The 24,178-nt window shown below is 36.2% G+C and overlaps 1 protein-coding gene across 2 annotated transcripts in view; it reads left to right on the forward strand.

Moving 5' to 3' along the window:
* Nucleotides 1–24,178, forward strand: part of ASCC3 (activating signal cointegrator 1 complex subunit 3) — a 331,129-nt gene that overhangs the window by 13,419 nt on the left and 293,532 nt on the right. For both annotated transcript variants that reach the window (XM_061131702.1, XM_061131703.1), the window contains exons 2-4: nucleotides 6,907–7,037; nucleotides 8,570–8,720; nucleotides 23,400–23,959. In XM_061131702.1, the coding sequence (XP_060987685.1) occupies nucleotides 6,948–7,037; nucleotides 8,570–8,720; nucleotides 23,400–23,959 (801 nt within the window). In that variant the 5' untranslated portion in view covers nucleotides 6,907–6,947. The remainder of the gene's footprint in view (nucleotides 1–6,906; nucleotides 7,038–8,569; nucleotides 8,721–23,399; nucleotides 23,960–24,178) is intronic.

Raw genomic sequence — 24,178 nt, forward strand, 5'->3', positions numbered from 1 at the left:
TTGAGGGATATTTTTATTTACATAGTTTTGGTTGGAATAAAAATTACTGGGGTAGCAATTGCTTTGTAGGTCAATTTATCTTGATAAGCCTTCACTGTATTTTATAGCAGAAAGTTTAATAATAAACATTACAATGTCTGTCTTTAAGACCTCTTAGTTGAATGTCTTTTCCTTTTGTTTTGGACCTCAAATCCAGCACTCAGTCATTTGCACCATTTACACTCCACTGCGCTCCTACTGTCCCTGAGTTATAAAACCTTAACCCTGTATGATACCAACCTTTGTTCCTGTGCCAGATTGCTGCCATTCTAAATTTATGGTTTCCAGTATGGGATGAGCATTCATTTGCCACCTGAAAAATCCTTTAATGATTTTTTAGTCAGTTTCCTCTCATTGTTGATGGTAAGGTCAAACTTTTGCCTTTGTCTTCAAAATTCCATCTCATTTTTTTTTTTTTTTCTTTTTTTTGACTAGTTTTGGATCTCAAAGAAAATAGGAGTCATTTGGTGGAACTATCTTTTACCATATTTTTTTCTCTCCCTATTTTCCTTCTGCTTCCCTTATAAACGTATATGCACTTCTACTCACCCACCCTTCCATGCTCCTTCTATCCAAGTGGTATCTCTAGACCCATGATTGTCTCTCTGCTTTCTCAGGAACCCCACTCTCCTAAGTCATGTTCATAGTCTTTCCTTTGGTTATTCTGCCTATCTGTCTTTATTGGCTCTCATCTGATTTAAAGAATTGTGCTGAACTCTCTCATATTACTAAAAAGTCTCAACCCTATGTTTTCACTATTTCTTGCTTTTTCTTCTCAACCACGTTCCTTGAAAGAGTCGCTAGTACCCATTTTCTTCCTTTCCATTTATGTTTCACCTACTGAAATATGCTTTCTTCCACCATTTTTTTTTTTTTTAATGTGTGTCCTAAAGTCATCTAAGACTTCAGTGGCTGAGTGCACTGAACTCTGTAGCATAACATTTGAAACCTTTTCTTGTGATACCACTTTCTTCATATGACAGCTCTTTGCTGATCCTTTAGGACTCTGTCTACTGTCTACTCTCAAGAGGTTTTTAGGGATACATGGATGGGTTTCATGGCTTTCATGCATCCTCTGAAATGAATTACAAAATGTTTATATGTGTGTATGTCTGGTTTCTTAGGGAGTCTGCAGGTTTATATAAATAATTTGACATAAAGGAGTATGTTCATCCATGCTTTTAACTGCATTGAAGGGATAACACTAAATTCTGTCCTTCTAGCCCCAGACCTCTGATAGGAAACCCTAAACTGTATATCCCACTTGATGGCCCATGATCAAAATTTTCCAAAGCCCAAAGCAGAACTAATCATCTTTCCTCTTCCAGTATGCCTTCTCTACACACACACTCTGCTGTTCTGCCTTTCCTGAGCCAGAAAGGTGGGTGTCCTGCCTCTTTCACTTTCATCTTCACATCCTGTCCGTGAATTTATTCTATCTCCCAAATAAAAACATTTCTCAAATCCATCCTTTTCTGTCTTTTCTTGCTTCAGTTGTGTCTTCCGTCTCTCACTGAGTTTATTGAAATAAATTTCCAAATAGTTTGCTTGCCTCCAGTTTGACCTCATCTTTAATCTGCTCACTACACTTAAATCTGAGTCATTTTTCTACAGTATGTTACATTTTTTAGCAGGATAAAAAGTGCTTAAATTGAGACATGCTGTTGGGTCTCTGCTTACATCTTTAATTTCATGAGTCTCCAAATGCACTATTTTATAGGTTTTTTTAAGCAATAATCTGTTGGTTTAGTTTTCCTCTTTATATGTTTACCTTGGAATAACCTTTTTTCCCCCAATCAGACCAACCCACTCAAGTCCTTTAAATATCAGTTTCCTACCTTCTTACCTACTTTTGTTTCCACCCTCTTAGGTGTTTCTCCCTTGTCTTCCTATAGTTATACCTGCATAATTATTGCAGCTGTTTTTCTTTCTTTTCAGCTGTATTGTATACTTGTTATCTAGGGCAAGAGGCAGTCATACCAGAACTGTTTTTTCTTTTTTCCCCTTTTTAAATCTCTAGATCCTTGCAGTGTATCTAATACATTGTGGGTGATCTGTAGATATTTGCTGATTAAATGAATAACCATAAGATTTAAAATTTATTTTCTCAATTTGACCTTTATGCATTTCAGATACCCTTAAATGTTTGATGATCTTTTTACTGGTATAGGATACAGTGGGTTTTGAAGAATAGAGTTCTGTATGCCTTATTTATACCCAGTGCTTAACACAGTTCCTGCTAGATAGGAGATACTAAAATATTTGTGAATAAATGATTTATAGGCAACTATGAAGAAGTGAACTATTATAATTTACAGTGTTGGTCATTTAACTTGAGGAATAAAATAGATAAAACCAAATTAAAAAATCAAGGAATGTGCTTTACTTCATTTTTTGAGAAGTATAATTCATACTGATTATTTTGATGATTCCTCAGGGAGCTTTAAAGTTTCCTGTTAGTGTAGAGTCTAACAGTGTGACCTCATTACCAGGCCCTACTATTATTAGATCTCTTCTTAAGAGTGTGTGTGAGCAGTTTGTTGTTTTGTTAGGATTTTTGGATTGGTGAATTAGAATAAAAATCAATGAAGTCTTACTCCTTGCTTTTTAAAGAGAGGGACAGGACATTCAGATTACTGTGAGATATGTGAAAATGATGAAACTAGTGATGCCAAACTCTATTAATTCTTAAGACCTTGCCTGAGGTAGAATATCCCATGTATCACATGTCTCTTGTTCTGATACTGTGTTTTGAAAGCACTAACGTGTGTGGTTAAAAAGTAGGTTCTGAGGCAGAGTGCTGTTCAGTTTAGTGTCAAGACCTTTCTTTAAAGACTTCTGACTTCTGTCAGTCATCATGAATAGAATTCTTATCTTTGAATAGAATTCTCTCTATCTAGGTAGAGAGTTTAAACTCCAGTGCCCCAAGGCATACATTTTATGCTTTACTCAGTGGATGATATTAACTGTGTTCCATCTGTAAGAGAATTGAGAAGAAAGTCACTCAGTTCACTTTCAGTAAGACTTCTCTCACAGATCCTCGTTGAGAAAGACTGCTGGGAAACAGATTGTGCACTTAACTTAAGCCGCTGAGTTCTTAATATAAATGGAAACTTCGTGGTTACTGTTGGTTTGAGACAGGACTGAGATGGTGACTTCAGAGTAAAAGATACCACCTCTGAAACAGTGGTTCTCCAAGTGTGGTACTAGACTTGCTGCATCACTGGAGAACTTGCTGGGAAGATAAGATCCTTGTGTCCCATCTCAATGCCGTCTGGTCTGCTGAGTAGAAGGTGGGGGTGAAGGGTAGGGAGGGGAAGCTCAGCAGTTTGAGAAGCCCTCTGGGTGATCGTGGTGCACGCTGAAGTCCTAGGACCCCAGTGCTGTGTTCACTGACTCTTGCTTTCGTTTATTCTTCCAGATGCTCCAGGAGGTATGTTATGTCGTGTTAGGAAAACCCCAGTGTGATTCTTTGAATCATCTCATTTCCAGAAATGTTCTCCTAAATTCATCCCCAGTGGGTAGCTGAAATTTAAAATCAGCCAGTGAGGGAGTTTATTTGCAAATTGGATCATTTTACTTTTCTGACTGAAATTCTTTATTGTGATGTGGAGAATCCAGCTGGTTTTTACCTCACCCAAATCATACCCTTTACTTACAGATTTGCAGTGCAAACAACTATGTTTTTTAATCTTTTGTGTTTCTGATTTCTAATTGTATTTTATTCAGAAAATGTGAACTATATCTGGAGTCAGATTAATTTGGTTACCTTGAGCCCAAGAATGATTTAAAAAAAAAAAAAAAGAATATACAGCAGAAGCTCCCTGGCAAACCTAAAATATTTGCTTTTTTTCTGCAAAGTTTGTTGACTGCCAGTCTATACGATACTTAACTGTTTTTTTTTTTTTTTTGATACTTAACTTTTTGACATCTGTTGAGATTTACTTTATGGCCTGGTATACATAGGCCATTTAAAGTTGTTACAAATGTACTTGAAAAGAATATATACTTTCATTTATCTTAGGTTAAATTTACTAATTTCACTGCTCAACTTCCATTTTTTTTTTTGTTGAAGTTGATTTGACCTATCAATAATTGATCGATGATTGAATTTTCACTTTGATGTTGGACTTGTTACTTTTTTCTGGAAGTCTGTTTGTTTTAATTTATGTTGAGGTGTGTTGAGGTTTAATTAAATTCAAATTTTTTTGAATTCAAATTCATGCATGCAAATTCAAAATTTTTATACATTAGTAAGCTACATGCATGCAAATTCAAAATTTTTATACATTAGTAAGCTACATCTCCTAATATTATATAGAGAGGTGGTTTTTCTCCCCCCATCCCTAATAATGCCTTTTGTTTAAAGTCTGTTTGGTCTGATCTGATGCTATTGATATATAGCATCATATATTGATATAGCCACTAGCTACGTTTGGTTATCATTTACAGGAGGATCTTATTACATCTTTTAACTTTCAACCTTTCTCTGTCCTGTTTTAGGTATAGCTCTAGTGTTTACTTGATTGCTAAATGTTTAATAATTCAGGCTGTCAATCTTTTGGGTGTTAAGATTAATTTGTTTACATTTATTGTGAGTATTGATATATTTGGGCTTCTTTCTCTTTAATCTACTTAATTTATACTTGGTCTAGTTGTAACAGCATACTGGGTTATTCAGATCTCTCGCAGATCACCACTTTTGTTTTCACTGTATCTAATCTATTATTTAACTCATTATTGATTGTTTTTTTATTTAAGTATGTAGTTTTATTTCTAGAAGTTATATTTTCAAATTTGCCTAGTCATTTTACTATTCTTCATTTTTTAAAAATTCTCTTATTTTGTTAAACATTTCATACAATTTTTTTATATCTAATATAGGAACTGGAGGTTTTACTGAGTATCAAATTTTATAATAACTTCAAGGGTGTATGCAATCAAGAAGAGCAGAAACAGGGAGTGGTCTGAGGCATCCTGTATGGTCTCCTAGTTTGCTATTCCAGTCCTATTAATGGACAGATACTCTTTGGCCCAGAATAATTAGTGAGGTCTCTTAATTGAGGTGTGTAGGTCTTTTCACACCTTAAGAAGTGCTTGGGTTACAAAACATGTCTATTTTTAGACTCTGGAGTGGGAATCCTAATAAGCTCTGCCCTGTTGACATTTGGGGCTAGATAATTCTTTATTGTGAGGAGGCTGTCCTGTGCCTTATAATATATTTAGCAGTGTCAATAGGCCCTACCCACCAGAAGACAGTTGTACCCACCCAACTCCCCAGTGACCCAGAGTGTCACCAGCTATTGCCAAATGTCCCAAGTGGGGCAAAATTATTTGTTTGACAACTTTCATAGCTTGGGCTTCCCTGGTAGCACTAGTGGTAAAGAACCCACCAGCCAGTGCAGGAGACACAAGATGCAGGTTCAGTTCCTGGGTTGGGAAGATCCCCTGGAGAAGGAAATGGCAGCCCACTCCAACACTCATGCCTGGGAAGTCCCATGGACAGAGGGGCCTGGTGGGTTCCAGTCCATGGGGTTGCAAGGAGTTGGCCACAACTGAGCACACATGCACATAGCTTATGTGACGTTCTCCAGGGAGCCACGCCTTATAGATGTATATATTGTAGTTTTATTATAGTAAGCAATCTTAAACCAAGATAGCCCTCTAAGATTATTATAGTAAACAATCTTAAACCAAGATAGCCCTCCAAGAGTATCCAAAGTTGAGGACTCTCTTCATAGTAAATAGTCTATCTGCCAGAAGACTAGTTGTTCAGTTGTTAGCATATAAATAAGGAGATTAGATCAGATCATGTGACTTTTTTCTTTGCCTGGGAGTTCTCCCCTTCCTCAGCTGCTCTGGTTGTTTTCTGGTTCTTTAGTGTTCCCGTTACCGTGATTCCTTCTTCTCAGTTTTTCATCCTTCTTTTATTAACCACGTAGTTGTTGTTTAGTTGCTAAGTTGTGTCCGACTCTTTGCCACCCCATGAACTGTAGCCCACCAGGCCCCTCTGTCCATGGGATTTCCCAGGCAAGAATATTGGAGTGGGTAGCCATTTCCTTCTCCAGGGGATCTTTCCAGCCCAGGGATTGAACCCGTATCTCCTACATTGGCAGGTTCTTTACAACTGACCCACCAGGGAGGCCCAACCAAGACATTATTATCACCAAACATGTTGCATTACTGTTGTGTTTGCTGGTGGAGACGAGGGAAATGAAGGGTTTGTTTTTTTTTTTTTTTTATCATGAAGCTTACTCTTTGTTGGGCGAGACAATATATAAATAATAAGAGACTATCAGATATTAATTAGTGCCTGTAAAGAGAATAGGAGTTTTGTACTATGATAGACAGTAGCTGGGTAGCTGCCCTGTCTGTGATTGAGTGGTCTTTTAAGCCTAGAACTTTGTTTAAGGAGGCAACTGTATGAACGTCAGAAGAGTACTTCAAGTAATACAAATGCATGTAACTGGAAAAAGCCAGTGAGACAAAAAATAAGAGATTATGTGAGATGAAATCAATGAGCATAAAATGAAATTGGAGAAAAGATAAGCAAATGCTTTTATCTCTGTCATTGTTACTGGTTGTCATACTAGGGAATCTATGCAATTCATTTGAAGGAATGTTATAGTAGTACCCACAAACAAGTGTTGTTGGTGGTTTTTTTTGTCTTTTTTTCCCCCACCTATAAGACAATGTGTTAGAAAAGAACTACTTGGGTAGAAAATGTGTCAAGAGAACTTTTCATCATTGGTAGCAATTGCTTTTTAACTAATTGTTTTCTTTTTTTTTAATACAGGCTAATTTGTTGAATGTGATTATCTCTCCCACCTCCTCTCTACAGTTAAATATCATCTTGTTTTGTTTCAGTTTCAAGTTTCTCGTTGTATGGATCACTGATTGAATAATAGATGGCTTTACCTCGACTCACAGGAGCCTTGCGCTCCTTTTCAAATGTCACCAAGCAAGATAATTATAATGAAGAAGTGGCTGACTTACAGGTACATTGTTTTAGATAAAACGATTATAAATATAAAATATGGGCAGATATTTGACATTCCCTTTCTCAATTCTTTGTGCATTTGAAAAAATGGTAAATTTTACCTTCAGTTCAGTCGCTCAGTCCTTCTTCTCCCACCTTCAATCTTTCCCAGCATCAGGATCTTTTCAAATGAGTCCGTTCTTCACATCAGGTGGCCAAACTATTGGAGTTCCGGCTTTAGCATCAGTCCTTCTAATGAATATTCAGGACTTATTTCCTTTAGGATGGTCTGGTTGGATCTCCTTGCAGTCCAAGGGATTCTCAAGAGTCTTCTCCAACACCGCAGTTCTAAAGCATCAATTCTTTGGTGCTCAGCTTTCTTTATTGTCCAGCTCTCACATCCATACATGACTATCGGGAAAACCATAGCTTTGACTATACACACCTTTGTTGGTAAAGTAATATCTTTGCTTTTTACTATGCTGTCTAGGTTTGTCATAGCTTTTCTTCCAAGGAGCAAATGTCTTTTAATTTCATGGCTGCGGTCACCATTTGCAGTGATTTTGGAGCCCAAGAAAACAGTTGGTAACATCCAGTTGGTAAATGCATGATTTTTTTCTTGGGTCCAAAATCATTAATACAACCAAGGGGAAAATTAAAGAGTTGGACATGACTTAGCAGCTAAATGACAGGAATAACATCTGACTCACTGCTTTTCATTTGGTCAGAGGATGTCACGAAGTTTAATCCAGGGATCAAGTTCAGTGATATGAAGTAGAATATTTACAGCTTTCTGTGTCAGTTCTTGAGACTGGAAAGATATAGTCTCATGGAAAGAGTATGTACAGATAAGAATCTCCTGGATTCCTAACCTGTTGTAGGATCAACCTTAGGAAGGAAATGCTGATTTGAATATATTGAACCCATCATTTGCTGTTGTCGTTTGGTCCCTAAGTCATGTCTGACTGTTTGTGACCCCATGGACTGCAGCACACAGGCTCCCGCATCCTTCACCATCTCCCGGAGTTTGCTCATGTTCATGTCAGTTGGGGCAGTGATGCTTTCTAACTCTCTTATCCTTTGCCACCTCCATCTCCTTTTGCCTTCCCATCATAGGAGTCTTATTTTCTTTAAATGCCTTTCATCAAAAAGCATGACATAAAGCTCTTGTGTACTGTATAGTCTAAGCTATGTAAAAAGCAAGCAGGAAAATGAAAAGAGGTTTGCGGGATGTTACCAGTTGTTATCTGGGTGTTGGACTTTTTGCTTTTTACTTTGCCACATGAAAATTATTTCATAATGAGTATTCATTGTGATTAAACTATAGAAAAAGAAGCTTTTAAAAACGTATCTTTGAATAAATGAGATTCTTTTAAATCACATTTAAATAAAGCTCCTTCTGGGAGCTGTAAATTTGGATGTGGATAGATACAATTTTGCATTCTTGTAGAAGGTGCCAAGTTGTATGATTAATGAAAAATATATGTGGTAAAAAATAGGTTCGAGAAAATTTTTAACCAGTATGTTTCTGTATTATGCTGTCTGTTTCAGATGAAGCGGTCTAAACTTCATGAACAAATTGTAGGCTTGGACCTGACATGGATGAAGATTGTAAAATTTTTGAATGAAAAACTGGAGAAGAGTGAAATGCAGAGAGTAAATGAAGACTTAAAAGATATATTACAGGCTGCAAAACAAATAGGTATAGTCTTGTTTTTGTTTTTTTTTTAAACCACTAAAGTTCAAAAAATAGATTCTTTTTAAACTATATACTAAAATTTCCAGAGAAGTATTCATAATTATAAGATTATAAGTCTTATCTGTCAAAGAGCTTAGGATTCAGGGAGGCAGAAGTAAGCTAATTAGTATAATAAAATTAAATTTGAAGGCTCTATAGGAATCTATTTAGAGTTTTAAACCACTGTCTTTACTGAAATAAGGATAGGGTAAATTAAAATTGTCATACAGCTGGAAGAAAACTTAAAAGCCATGTAGCTTTTACTCAGGTTACTTTCCCAAGATTGAAGAGAGCAAAACAAAATAAATGACTCTTTGGTAAAGTGTCTGAGTTTATTCATTGAAATTCATTGTTTCATTCCAGACTCTGATAACTAAAAAGCATACTTTAACACTAGTATACTTCTAACTGCAAATTCAGGTTTTTACCTACAAAAGCTTGAGACTGCTAACTGTGGCTCTGTGTGGTCTGGCCTTCATCTTTCTCTCTGATCGGGAGTCATCCTTGCTTTTCCTAACTGTGCTTCACAGACACACCGCCTTTCTCACTTCCTCAAAGCCCCCAGGTTGGTGCCTGTTTGGGGCTCTTCGTACATACTCTTCCCTATGCTGAGAATGTTCTTCTGTCCTGCTCTTAGAGTGGGTAGATCCTTTCTTGTTACTTTTGAAGTTATTCCCTTAATGAGACTCTCATTGATCTCTAATCTCAAATGATTACCCATTCTTTATCTTGTAACCCTTGGTAACATTTTCTCCACAATATTTATTATTATCTGATATTTTGCTTATTCATTGCCTGTGTTTTGCTCGGAACAGGATCTTATTCTTCTTGTTCAACACACACCATCCCCTGTGCTTAGAATAGTGCTTGGTATATTTTAGGGTCTTAATAAAAGTTCACTTGACAAATAAATGAAAATTTTTTTCAGGTGATTTCTTGGTAGAAGGAAAATTTAGATTCTTACCTCACCATATGCTGGTTGACAGTTTTCTTCCTTTCACCAATTTTGGAAGGTGTTTCTATTTTATCTCATCTACATGAAGAATTTTCATTTATGATCATCAGTTCTTTGAATTTATTATTCAGATATTTTGACTTTGATGTATCATTCAATTTTCATTGGTTTGCAATATAGTATTATGTTAAATTTGATGACCTCATAGTTTTATGCTGTGAAAATATAAAATGAATGTCATATATGTTTTTGCAGTGAGATAACCTTTTGAAATTTGAGGATTTTGGTAAGACTTGAGTTTGCTTATTAAGCCTGGGAAAACACTGATGCGATTTGTGATAGCATTTGACATACAGTCATACTTTATATTTTAAGAATATTGCAGCAGTTGGGTTCATTGGAAAATAATGGTGAAAATGCAGAGTCTTCAATCTAACTAAATTACTTTGAATAGGATCTTAACCCTTCCAGGCTTCACTGTCTTCATTTGTAAGGTATTACAATCATTTTGGGTTGGGGTGTCTGACTCAGATAGTTTTCAAAAACTAAAATGTCATTCCTCTTCTTTAATTTATAAAAATATCTCAGAATACTTAGCAAGGGCAGTATAAAATATTAAGCTTATTCAGCACTGTGACTGAATTAATTCTTTATTAAATGATGTGGAAGTTAAGATTTTTAAAAAGTAAGTTTTCCTTTACTCTCTGCAAATATCTCTGACAAGTCAAAAATTATTGTTTTAAAAGCCATTTTAAATATAATAAATTTAAATATATTCTAATATTATCTATTAAATATAATCCTAGGAGTTTTGCCTGTTAGCAAAACATCTTATTCAAACTCAGGGACTAATCTATTGACTGATGTGTTTCAATAATTGAATATTTTGAGATGTAATATCTCAAAAGTTTAATACTTTTGTGACAGATGAAATCTTGGGGTTGAATTTAGGCAGGTGCTCTTTTTAATGGTGTGTTTAAGTTAAAAAACTTAGCTTTAGTGAAATTAGTAGTTGACTAGTAGTCATCTAGTCTGAATGAAAAATACTGGTGATACTGGAAATTTTTATTAAAGCTAGCAGCATTAAGAGGATTAGTCTTATGGAAAAAAATGTGTGTTTTCTCTTATATCATTCTTTTAACACAGGTAATTTTTGTGTAATTGTGTTAAAAAGGTGGAGCAAGAGAATAAAGAAAAAGAAAATTACTTCTATTTCAGTTGAGCATAGTGGTATGAGGTGCTTAAGACCATGTATATTGACTAGTCAGAGTAATGGGTATTTGAGCTTGAGGGGACATCAGGGAACATCTTGTCCAGTCCCATCATTTTGTATGTGAAGAAACAGGGTCCAAAGTTCAGTGAATCCTGTGGTTGAGTTGTGGCACTTCTTGGCTTGGACCCAAATTTTGAAATGGAAACATGATGGAATCCTAGATTCTTTCCTTGTGGTCAGAGGTCAGGTTCTGTCAAGTCTACTTTACAGCTGTTCTCAAATTGACTCCCTCTACATATCCGCTATTGCCCTAGTTCAGGCTTTTATCATATCGTGTCTGAACCACTGCAGTAGCCTATTGTCTCAAACTTCCTTTCTTATTCAACTTCTTCATTGTCACTAGACTGATCTTTGTAAAAAGCAAAGCTCATTTTAGCCCCAGTTTGGTGGCTCAGATGGTAAAGCGTCTGCCTGCAATGTGGGAGACCCAGGTCGGGAAGATCCCCTGGAGAAGAAAATGGCAACTGACTCCAGTCCTCTTGCCTGGAAAATTCCATGGACAGAGGAGCCTGGTAGGCTACAGTCCATGGGGTTGCAAAGAATCAGACGCGACTGAGCGACTTCACTTTCTTTCTTTCTTTATTAACTCTTTAAACCAGATTCCTTAGAATGGGAAAAGAAAAGCTCCTTTATGAATTGGAATAATTTATCTTCTTGCCTTTCTGTCACATGTAACCTTTATTCCTAACGTTTGTAATATTTACTATAATACTTTGCTGAGCAGTACTCACTGTTTTTTTCTCTTTGTAATTATGTGTTAGAATAACTTTCCCCGTTGTGTTCCTCTGGTGAAATGCTTCTCATCTCTGAAGAAATGGCTTAGGCTTCATCCATGTCTTCTTCTAATGTTGTTATTTCTTTTTAATGTTAGTAGACGGTGCTCCGTTAGAATCGCATCTCTCCCATACCTTTTTAAGAGTACTTTCTCATTGTTTGATGTTTACCTCAGTCCCTTCACTGAGGGACTGTGAATGCCTTAATGATACAGGAATTCCAGGATTCACAGTGTCTTCGTACTCCAGCGCCTAATGTGGTATGAGGGATATAGTAGATGTTCAATAAGGAAGTGAAGTATTGAGAATCCAATTAAAAGTCGACTGTGGTCTTTACTACCTGTGATGCCGATAGTGTCTTTCAAGTAACAGCTTTTAAAGAATTTTTGTAATTTTAAAGTACTTTCTTACCTCTCATATTTACATTTGATATATTCCCATGTCTTTTTTACAATTTTATTCTCCCTTCAAGAATGTTTTAATAATAAAACTTAGCTTGAGGAAGAAAATACTATAAATTATTTTAAAATAGTATTTTTGGCCCTTAACCTTAATTTATTTAATTACTCATTGTAGACATAGCTGTTTCATTAGAAAATTAATTTAGCAGGGTCAGTATAAAAATCAGTTCTATTTCTCTTTACAAGAAGCAAATTTGTAAAAAATGCCATTTACAAAAGTACTAAAAATCATCAGAAGTAATTTTAACAAAAGATGGATAGGACTTCTTCATGAAAAACTAATATATTATTGAGAGAAATTAAAGATGGCCTAAATCAATAGGGGGATATAATGTACCAATACAAATAATTCAAAGCAACTTACAAAAATGAAACTGAGGCTCAGAACAATAAATCTTCTAAAAGATAATATAGAAGAATATCTTCATGATCTTTGGATATAGAATAATTTTTTAAATAAAAAACAGCTTTCATAAAGGGAATGATTGATAAATTGGACTACATTAAAATTGATGCATTTTATTCTTTCAGTGTAAAAAGGCCGGTTATAGAGTGGGAGACTGTATCTTCAACATATGACCAAAAAGATATCTTGTGTCTACAAGAAGTCCTATAAATCAGAAGTCCTATAAATAAATAAGAAAAGGACAGATAATTATGTGTAAATAAAAATGAGCAAGAGTCTTGAACACTTTGCAGAAGATAATGGAATAGCTAATAAATATGAAAAGATGCCCAACCTTGATAGTAATCAGGGAGATGCCACTACATACCCATCAAAATGCTTAAAATTAAAAAGACTGACATACCAACTGTTGGTGAGGTTCAAGAACATGAAGCTAGACTTTTCATCCACCTCTGTTAGAGTTTACATTGGTATGACTGCTTTGAATAACTGTTTGATAGGCTCCACTGTGGTTGGACAAGTGAAATTTAAATCCTGATACAAAGTAATATGTACATAAGTATCCAGTGTAAGCACCTGTATAGGCACAGAGACATGTGCATTCATGGCTACATTATTTTAATAGCCTGATGATGGAAATAGCTCAACTTACTGTTAAGTAGTGGCATGGATAAATCATGATATATAGATTGCCTTATAACAATAATAAACCATGGCTACGTATAACTTTGTAAACGCATCTTATGAATGTAATGTTGACTTAAAGAAGACAAACAGAAGAACAGATCATATGATTGTTTATATGAAATTAAAAACTAGACATTACTAATGTCAGGTTTCAGAAGTTAGGACAGTAATGACTGGGAATGAATGTGGGAGAAGTTTCTGGGGAGCTCATAATGTTCTTTTTCTGGAAGTAGTTACCCAAGTTATATAGGTGTGTTCATTTTGTGATAATTCTTTGAATTGTGTTGGTATTGTATATCTTGTTATATTCAAAAACATAAAAATTGTGCTTTCCATATTAATCAGTTTTCATGAAATGTTTCAGGCTGATAAAAATAAAAATGTATATAGCAAATACCTGTGTATTCACCATTCAGCTTAACACTTGACTATCTTTCCTTCCGGTTTTCTTTTTTAAAAAAATAAAATCTTATTGACATGGTCAGAACTGTTTATGTACCTTGCTCAGTCTCTGGTAACTGATATAAATACAATAAAAAATTGGTATTTATCACTCTCGTGCCTATTTATGTTTTTATGACATTTATATGTTCATAAATATATGTTTTAGGAATGTATTCAACTCAAATATCGAAAGCCACTAAAGTGCCAGGGAGCAAGTAGGTTTATTTGTTTTCCTCTGACGCCGTCCGTCTGCAGATTCAGCTTGGTGATGTTAGGGGTTACGGCTGCCAATGTTTGTCCTTTTGTTTGTACCTGTCGCCTTTGCTCACCATGTCTGCTCTACTTCTGGCTGTCCTAGCTTAGTATTAGAGTCTCTGTTAATTTTTTGAGAGTAGATTATCTTGCTAGGTTTTCTGATAATTTGAATCATCTCTGCATTCCTGGAATAAACTCTACTTGCTTATCATTTGTTTTTGGAGATATGGATGACTCTAGTAAGTTCGTATTTTGTTTAGGATATTTGCAACTGCATTTTTGTACCATCTTTTTGTTTTGTTTTCAGTTTTCATATTTTCTTTTAGTATAGATAATTTCAAGTCACCAGTTAATATATGTGGTACAAATTCAGTTCTGTCATTTACCAGCAGGCGGCTAATTGTGTGCGTGTGTGTTGTGCTTAGTCGTTCCATCCTGTTCTACTCTTTGCGACCTCATGGACTATATATATAGCCTGCCAGGCTCCTCCATTCATGGGATTTTCCAGGCGAAAATACTGGAATGGGTTGCCATATCTTCCTCCAGGGGATCTTCCTGACCCAGGGATCAAACCTGCATCTCTGTCTCCTGCATTGGCAGGCACATTCTTTACCCACTGAACCATAGAGAGCTACTTAATATCCCTAAATCTGTTTCCTCATATATAATGTGATGATAGTAGTAATTCTTACTTTGTGTAGTTGTTGTGATGTAAAGAAGTACTATAAAGTGCCTAAAGTAAAGCCTGGTAAATGGTTGTCAGTGAACACTTTTATTGTAACCTAGATGTACCAGTAGCCATTGGTAAACAATAGTGCTCTGAGTGGTTACATGTTAGGATAGATGTATATGCCCAGTGATGTGCTGCCACAAGGTCCAGAACTTCCTAGGGTAAATCAGGAAGGAATTCTTAAAGAGGGAAACTTGGGATGGAGTTAGATTGTGTTTTGAATGCTAAGGGACAGAGGTGTGTTATATTTATGTCTCTTTCACGAGAAATTGCAACATGAAAGAGCTGAATAACTTAATGAAAATCATAGATGACTTTACACATGTATAAACAGGCAGTTCAGATTATTTGGCGGTATGGCAAAACAGCTGAAAGTTAAATGGCTGTTCTAGCAATGGCAAGAGTTGGAAACAGAATCAACTCTTCACAATTTGTTTAAGCTTATCAGTATATTCTTCATTTACAAATTATTACGACTCCCTTAAGTATAAGGCAATTTACACTGCCCTCTGGTAGAGGTATTTTTAAGTTTGCAATTAATTTTCTATATAGTATTACCAGGTATAATATTACTAGGTGCCTGATAAATGGATACAGCACTCAAGTGTATATTTAAAACATTTTTCTCCCTTGGAATTCAAAAAATAAAAAAAGTGTCAGTTAATTCTCAGTGAGCTATAAGATTTGTTCAAGGATAGAGTTTCTATTTGCTTAGTGATGTTCAAAATATGGTTTTATTATAAAAAGCTTTTATATAATATCAAAACTTTTATGTTAGCCATTTGGTTCCTTGAGAAGTCAGGTTGTAATTTGATGCAGAAGTTTTAGTAGAAATGATCATATAGAGACTGGATGCTGACTTAAAAGTCTGCCATGTAAGATGAGTATTCACATTTTGTAATGAATATATGTAAAATTAAATAGTTGACTTTAAATCATGGGGACATGTTTTGGTCTATTTTTAATCTCTTGTGTTAGTTACTACTCCCTTTTTTTGTACCATATATGTTTCTCTATTCGTTTTCTTTCATTTAATTATTTGCCCACCCTGAAGGCAGTAATTTTTATATCAATCTTAATATTTAAGCACTTCATTCAAATTAATACATTGAACATTTCTTGAATACTTTACCCACTTAACGCAAGATTTTAATGAAGTGCTTCATGCACAGAGTTATAATTTCTCTAAAATAATGAAACTCATTATATTACTTTGGCAGTTTAAAATTTGGATCACATAAATTGTTCAGCTTATTCCCCTAAGACCCATATGGGTAGTTGTTTACCTCTATTATATCATAAATTTGTTTGATAATTTGGTGATTATTTGAAAGATGGTATAATGCAAAAAGAAAAAAATGATCTGGCTCTTACAGTCTTAGTATATTATTTAACCTTACTGTATTTAACCTTACTGTATCTGTGTTTCTCTGTAAAATAAGGAAAATACTTGTATAGTTCATGTGACAATTTTACATAATATTAGACAATTTTAGACAGTCCAGATTACTTGTGGATATATATACTTGTTAGGAAAAAAGTACATTAATAAGCACTGGCGGCATATATATGTAAGAGGGAAAAAATGAGGATATGAGGATAATTTTTTTTTTAAGTTAAATCACTTCTGTGGTTTTTATATGTAATGTCTTCAGAAACTTGCTGATACAAGTATTTTCCACATTTATAATTTAATAATAATTATCAGTTAGCTAATCTCTATTCAAATACAAAATGTTTATAGCCTCTTTCCTACCTTGCTGGTATTTTTAACAAGTGAAATGAGCTTAAGTTAACTCTGTGATGCAGAGTTGTAATATTTTGGTATTTACAGTTTATCAAGTGTCAGGGGTAAAATGGACATTTCAAGTTTGACCATAAGGTGAAACAAAAAATTTGTAAAATACTTTCTCCCGTACATTAAAGATTTTACTGGTCAGGGAACTCATTTGTTGACAACTTCTAAAATGAATATTTAGCAATTAACGATGTAAACAGTTGATGGATTTTTTTAATTCATTTTCAATTAAAATTTCCTACTCATCCTTTTTAATTATTTAGGTAGGCAGTTAAAGAAGCTGTAAATTTCAGCCTTTTAACTCTTAGTATTTTGCACTCAAAAGGAAAATATATAAGTAAATTACATGTTGAGGATGATTTAAGAATGTAGTAATCACTAAATTCTAATTTAAAAATTTGTTCTATAATGTTTACAGTCATCAGTTACTTATTATATCTTTACACTTTTGCATTTCACATCTCATTTTCTCTCAGTATAACTCAGGCAGGCAGGGAAAGTATTTATTATTAATTAAAAATATCCTAGTGACCTTTTAAGTGTATTTCTTTAAATGTATTGCAATTAAAGTGCTAGGTGCATAGAGCCAGTTTTCTGAGTTAACAATCCTAGTGTTTTGTGTATAGAAAATTAAATGTTAAAGTGATAGGTAACTAGTTTCCGTAAAGGTTTGGAGATCTTAAGTTTCATTCAAACTTTAGTCAATTGATTATTGAGGGTGTATTTTATTCTTTCCAGAGACTTTATCTTGAGAACAAAACTAAGTTTCCTAAAATGCCTATTCCTCTGAAAGATTAGCACAGTCAGAGGTGTAACTGACCGAAGAGTTTCAGCCTAATAATCATTTAAAGATTATATGTTATAAATTGGACTTAAAATATAAAGGGAAATGGGGGGAAAAAAAGGTTATTTGTGAACAAGATCCTCACGGTTAATCTAACAAAGTTCCATCTTTGGATATAGTGTGTAAGAAAATGAGACAGCTACTTATTACAAATTTCTACTCTGGAATTGTACCATGCGCGTTTCCCCAGGCCTTCCCAGGCCTTTTGATGTGGCCAATTACTAGTGTGCTAGTTCAGGTGGCTCCTAGAGAAAGCAGAAAAGCGTTTCCGTTACTGTAGGTTTCCCTTCTAATTGCATTTTATTGAGAGGAGCGGGGACCTGCCAGACCTTTGAGAGGTCAGACACCTGACTGCGTTCATTCTCTTCAGATCTTTGCTCTGTTTTACAGAGACACCCTTCATTTATCTGTCACTAAAAGATCGCTGGGGGTTGGTGGGGGGCGGCGGCCTCTACTAGCAAGTTGGTGTGGCAGCCTTGTTGCTGGGCACACAGTTCTCCGCTCCAATCCTGAGCCGCCTTCTTATCCGGGGTTCGCTGACAGCCAGTGTCCCTGTGGTGATACGTCATCACATGCGGACTGGGCGCAGTGACGCACGTCTCCGCCCCAGGCTGGAAGACACGCATGTGCAGTCACCTGAACACGGCTTGATCCACGTCTTCATTATGCCTCAGTGCCGCGGGGAAGTTCCTTAGTTTCAAAATGTGATCGTCTGTGTCTTGGAGAGCCAGTAGTGCTAAGAATGCTGTTTTCAAATACTCTTAGAAATTGCAGCTCCCAGACTCTCGAATAGCACGGTGCAGTTCCAATTTTGAGAAACCCCTTTGTGCTGTAGAACCGTGTTCGTTCTTAGCGGTCTGCCTTAGAGATGCGGTAGAGTAAGGGCTTCCCTGGAGGCTCAGACGGTAAAGGATCCTCCTGCAATGCGGGAGACCTGGGCTCGATCCCTGAGTTGGGAAGATCCCCTGGAGGAGGGCATGGCAACCCACTCCAGTATTCTTTCCTGGAGAACCCCCATGGACAGAAGAGCCTGGCGGGCTACAGTCCATAGGGTCGCAAAGCGCAACACACGGCAGGTTATCCAGAAGAATTTGTAATTAGGCAAGGATATTATTAATAACGTGTGTGAAGCACCATTGTGAACTAAGTTTAAAAGTATCTGTATGTTACTTAAAAAATTTTATACATGTACAAAAGGGCTCAAATTAAAAATTTGAAACCTTGAGAAAATTGTTTTTAAATCTTTGTAGGTGTTCCTAATGAATCTGCAATTAGTTTTTTCTTCAAAAGTGAACTGATAACCTACTTTTTCTCCCCCTCACTTACTATATTGTGGAGATTATTTTATAGCAAGATACATGGAGCACTGCACTATGTTTGGGCTTTGCAGGTAGCGCTGGTGGTAAAGGCCAATACAGGAGATATAAGAGACTGGAGAGACAAGGCCGCTAGGCTCTCGATCCCCTGGAGGAGGGCATGGCCACACACTCCCGTATTCTTGCCTGGAAAATCCCATAGACAGACGAGCCTGGCGGGCTACTCCATGTCGCAAAGAGTCAGATACGGCACACGTTATGTTTAATATATGTAATACATGGCTGTAATGTAATTTAACCAATGACCTAATAATAGGCATTTAAGTTAATTCCACTTTTGGTAATAAATTGACTGTTCTCGCATTTATTTCCTAGGGTGGTGATTATTTGTTTATTAAATGAGAATAAGCATCTTCCTGCAATGTGGGAGACCTGGGTTCTGTCCCTGGGTTGGGAAGATCCCCTGGAGAAGGAAATGGCAACCCACTTCAGTATTCTTGCCTGGAAAATCCCATGGAAAGAGGAGCCTGGTGGGCTACTGTCCATGGGGTAGTAAGGAGTCAGACACGACTGAGCAACTTCAAATGAGAATTAGAGATAAATCTGGGCTTCCCTAGTAAGCCCAGTGGTAAAGAATCTGACTGCCAGTGCAGGCGACAGGGAAATGGCAATCCACTCCAGTATTCTTGCCTAGAAAATCCCATGGACAGAGGAGCCTGGCTGGCTGCAGTCCATGGGGTCACAAAAGTGACTGAAAAAAAAAAAAAAAACCAAATAACTAAGAGATAAATATACTTTCTAGAAGTGTAATGTAGTAGAAAAAAGTTTATTTAGGAGTTAGAAGACTTCTTTGAATCTTGCTCATTAACTAAATAGCTATTTGATCTCTCCCAAATTTAATCTAAAGTCTCTTGTAGTATCTATAAAATAGAGATAATTTTGTTAAGAAGAATTGAGATAATTAAAAGTTCTCAGTAAGTTGTGTAAGGAAAATGCCAAGATGCAAAATAATATCTTTACCAAAGAGCACATTATAATGTTAGGTACAGAATGAGTTTGCAAATGTGAATTCCATTTTTGGTCAGACTTCCTTAGTCCCAGTCCTGTTGAATTATCTATAGAATTATCACAATCTATAAATTATCCAAAACCTAAGTTCTCCAAACCTCTTATATAGACTGCATAACTAAAATGTACACAAATGCTATTTAATTAATTAACTTAAAAGCATTATTTAACCTCTAGAAGATATTTGTTAGGTATTTTTCTAAGTACTAAAAGAATATGTCAGATGGTGTTTTATGAATTCTTTATAATCATGGAAGATTTTATAGACTTTGTACTTGAAGAATTAAATAATGGAGTTATATTGTGTGCTTAACTTCACTTGCATAAACTGTTAGTCTCCTACACACATGTGTAAATATCAGATACAATCAAAGCAGGTGGTATAGTGTAAAAACAGCAGTCTGGTGTCTCTAAGGCCTGGGTTTGGATAATTCAGCAGTTTCTTTTTATTTATTTTTTTTTAACATTTGTAGTCTTTTATTTATTTATTTTTTTAGTATGCATTTATTTGCTGCACTAGGTCTTAGTTTCGTCATGTGGGATCTTTAATTGCTACATACAATTTCTTAGTTGTGGCATGTGGGATCTAGTTCCCTGACTAGGGATCTAACCCGGGCGTCTTAGCCATTGGGAGTTGAGTCTTAGCCACTGGGCCATCAGGAAAGTCCCCAAAATTCAACGGTTTAAGTCTATTGAGGCACTTATTTTGGCTAGGTAACAGGCAATAAAACAATGCACACAGCATTTTACTTGCCTTGAAGAGAGGCATTTCAGCTGGACTATGAAACGTGGGTAGGATTTGAGAAATTAGAGGCCTTAGGGAAGATTTAATAAAGGCATGGAAATAGGCCTAGAGTAGAACAGGGCCTGCCATTACCAAGGTTAAAATCCCTGGTCAGGGAACTAGATCCCACATGCCACAACTAAGAGTTCGAATGCAGCAATTAAAGATCCCATGTGCTGCAGCGAAGACCCAGCATAGCCAAATAAATAATAAAAAAATAGTCTTTTTTGAGGACTTCAAATCTTAAAAAAAAAAAATAAGGCAGAACACCAAGAGTAACTAAAGAGTCTCTTGATGAGGGTGGAAGAGGAGAGTGCAAAAGCTGGCTTAAAACTCAGCATTCAAAATACTAACATCATAGCCTTTGGTCCTATCACTTCATGGCAAATAGATAGGGAAAAAGTAGAAAGAGTGACAGATTTTATTTTCTTGGGCTCCAAAATCACTGCGGATGGTAACTTCAGCCACAAAATTAAAAGATGCGTGCTCCTCAGAAGAACTATGACAAACCTAGTTGTTCAGTTGCTAAGTGGTGTATGACTCTGCAATTTCATGGACAGCAGTACGCCAGGCTTCCCTGTCCTGTCTCTCCGAGTTTACCCAAACTCATGTCCATTGAGTCGGTGATGCCATCCAATCATCTCATCCTCTGTTGGCCCCTTCTCCTCCTGCCTCAGTCTTTCCCAGCATCAGGGTCTTTTCCAATATGTCCACTCTTCGCATGGCCAAGGTATTGGAGCTTCAGCATCAGTTCTTCCAATGAATTTTCAGGGTTGCTTCCTTTAGAATTGACTGGTTTGATCTCCTTACAGTCAAAGGGACTCTCAACAGTCTTCTTCAGCACCACAATTTAAAAGCATCAATTACTCAGCCTTCTTTATGGTCCAGCTTTCACATGCATGTATGACTAGTGGAAAAACCATAGTTTTTATTATATGAACCTTTGTCGGCAAAGTGATGTCTCTGCTTTTTAAATACACTGTATAGATTTGCCATAGATTTTCTTCCAAAGAATAAGCATCTTTTAATTTCATGGCTTCAGTCATTGTCTGAAGAAGCAGAGACATCACTTTGCTGACAAAGATCTGTATGGTTAAAGCTGTGGGTTTTCCAGTAGTCATGTACACATGTGAGGGTTGGACCGTAAAGAATGGTGAGTGCTGGAGAAGACTCTTGAGAGTCCCTTGGACAGCAAGGAGGTCAAACCAGCGAATCCTAAAGGAAATAAACCCTGAAATATTCATTGGAAGGACTGATGCTGAAGCTGAAGCTATAGTACTTTGGCCCCCTGATTCAAAGAGCTGACTCAGAATCATTTCTCACTGATGCTGGGCTTAGCCAGCAGGAGGAAGGCAGGAGGAGAAGGGGGCGACAGAGCATGAGATGGTAGGATGGCATCAGTGACTCAACAGACATGAGTTTGAGCAAACTCTGGGAGAGAGTGAAGGACTGGGCAGCCTAGCATGCTTCACTCCATGGGATTGGAAAGAGTTGGACACGACTTAGCGACTGAACAACAAGAGCAGGACCTGAGTTGTGGATGTTAAGAAATTCTTGTTGGTTAGAGTAGGAAATGTATAGTAACGAGTAAAGCTGGTAAAACAGAATGGGTCAACATCAGGCATGACTTGAAAATAAAGTATAGGAGTTTGGGTTGAATTACTGAGTTTTATGGGGCTTCCCAGGTGGCGCTAGTGGTAAAGAACCCGCCTGCCAGTGCAGGAGACATAGAGACCTGGTTTGGATCCCTGGGTTGGGAAGATTGCCTGGAGGAGGGCATGGCAACCCACTCCAGTGTTCTTGCCTAGAGAATCCAGTGAACAGAGAAGCCTGGTGGACTACAGTACATAGAGTCACAACGAGTCCTACGCAACTGAAGCAACTTAGCACGTATGTAGGCATTGAACTTTATCATAAGCTGCTCAAGATTTGTGATTAATGATGTAATTGGAGCTATAGTTTCAAGAAGATGATGGTGTTAATTGTATTATTACTAACATTACAAATATTACTTTAGGAAGTCTTACTGACTTTTCAGGCTTTCTCAGATTGAATATCTTTTTTACTCTAAGAATTTTCTTTGAATTCTATGACATAATTATAGACTCTTCTTCCTTTTGAGAGAATCAGATATGAGATACTAATGCCTTAAAGAAATTAGGGGCTCCTCTTTTTAACTTCCTCTTACTTTCATAAGAATTTACTTTTGGCCTCTTCTCAATAGCAGAATTTTAAAAAAAATTTTATAGTGTGGCTGAGTTTATTTTAAAAGATTCTTTTCATGTACATCCTTGATAATATTAAATATTTTCAAAGCTATTTTTTATTGAAGTGTAGTTGATTTATGTAGTAATAAATATTTTTGAGTGAAAACTATAAATCTGCTCTTGCCATCTCAGATGTACGGTACATGGAAAGAAGGTTATGGATTTGTAAGGCTTCCTTCTAGCTCCAGAAGTCTGTAATTCAGATTTTTTTTTTTGCATCTTACCTATTTAACTAGCTCATCAAATCAGTTTTTAACATTTGGTTTTAAAATAAATCTTACCTAATGCCTCAAATTGTTTTTAGAAAAAGGTAAGGGATTATTATAGGTAGTTTCTATCTTATGTTTAATACTGATAATGGGTTATTTACCTAATGCCATTCTTTGGGAATTTGGGAATGGCCTTAAAGGGATTTTCCTGATCCTGAATTGGTTATCTTCATGTGTCTCACTATATCTAAATATCAGTATATTTTCACTGTTGAATTTGCTCAGAGGAATATTTGTAGTAGTTTTTTTTTTGGAAAATGGAAGCTTGAACCATGATCCATTTAAGCTAATACTATTTCTTTTGTCTGAATAGTTGGAACAGATAATGGGAAAGAAGCCATTGAAAGTGCAGCCGCGTTTCTCTTCAAGACATTTCACTTGAAGGACTGTGTTGGTCACCAGGAGACAAAGGCTATCAAACAGATGTTTGGTCCCTTCCCATCATCATCTGCCACTGCAGCTTGTGATGCTACTAATCGAATTACTTCTTATTTTTGTAAAGACAGTCTTACTGCTCTTGTCCAGATGACAAGCGATGAATATGGTGATCGAGTTTTATTTGGTAAAAATTTAGCATTTTCATTTGACATGCATGATTTGGACCACTTTGATGAACTGCCAATAAATGGTGAATCCCAGAAAACTATAAGCTTGGATTATAAGAAGTTTCTGACCGACCACCTTCAGGAGCATTCCACCCTGAACCGCAAGCCTGCAGAAAAAACAAACGACTCGTTTTTGTGGTGTGAAGTTGAGAAGTACTTAAATGCAACTTTAAACGAAATGGCTGAAGCAACAAGAATAGAAGATCTTTGCTGTACTTTATATGATATGCTTGCTTCTGTTAAAAGTGGTGATGAACTTCAGGATGAGGTACAGTTGAAGTTATTGCAGTTTTATCTTAATGGAATAGTCTTTTAAAATATGGGTGTCTAGCAAAGAAATTACTTCTTTAATATTGTGCTGCAGTGATCAAATATGTAGCCAGATGGTTTTACATGATAGGCATGCATATTTCTCCACTGTGTTGTAGGAGGACTGTGAGTGTAATGAATAGGGAAATAGTGAGGGTGTCCACATGTCCTGGTTACT

This window comes from Dama dama, chromosome 28 (assembly GCF_033118175.1).
Source record: "Dama dama isolate Ldn47 chromosome 28, ASM3311817v1, whole genome shotgun sequence".
NCBI lineage: Eukaryota > Metazoa > Chordata > Mammalia > Artiodactyla > Cervidae > Dama > Dama dama.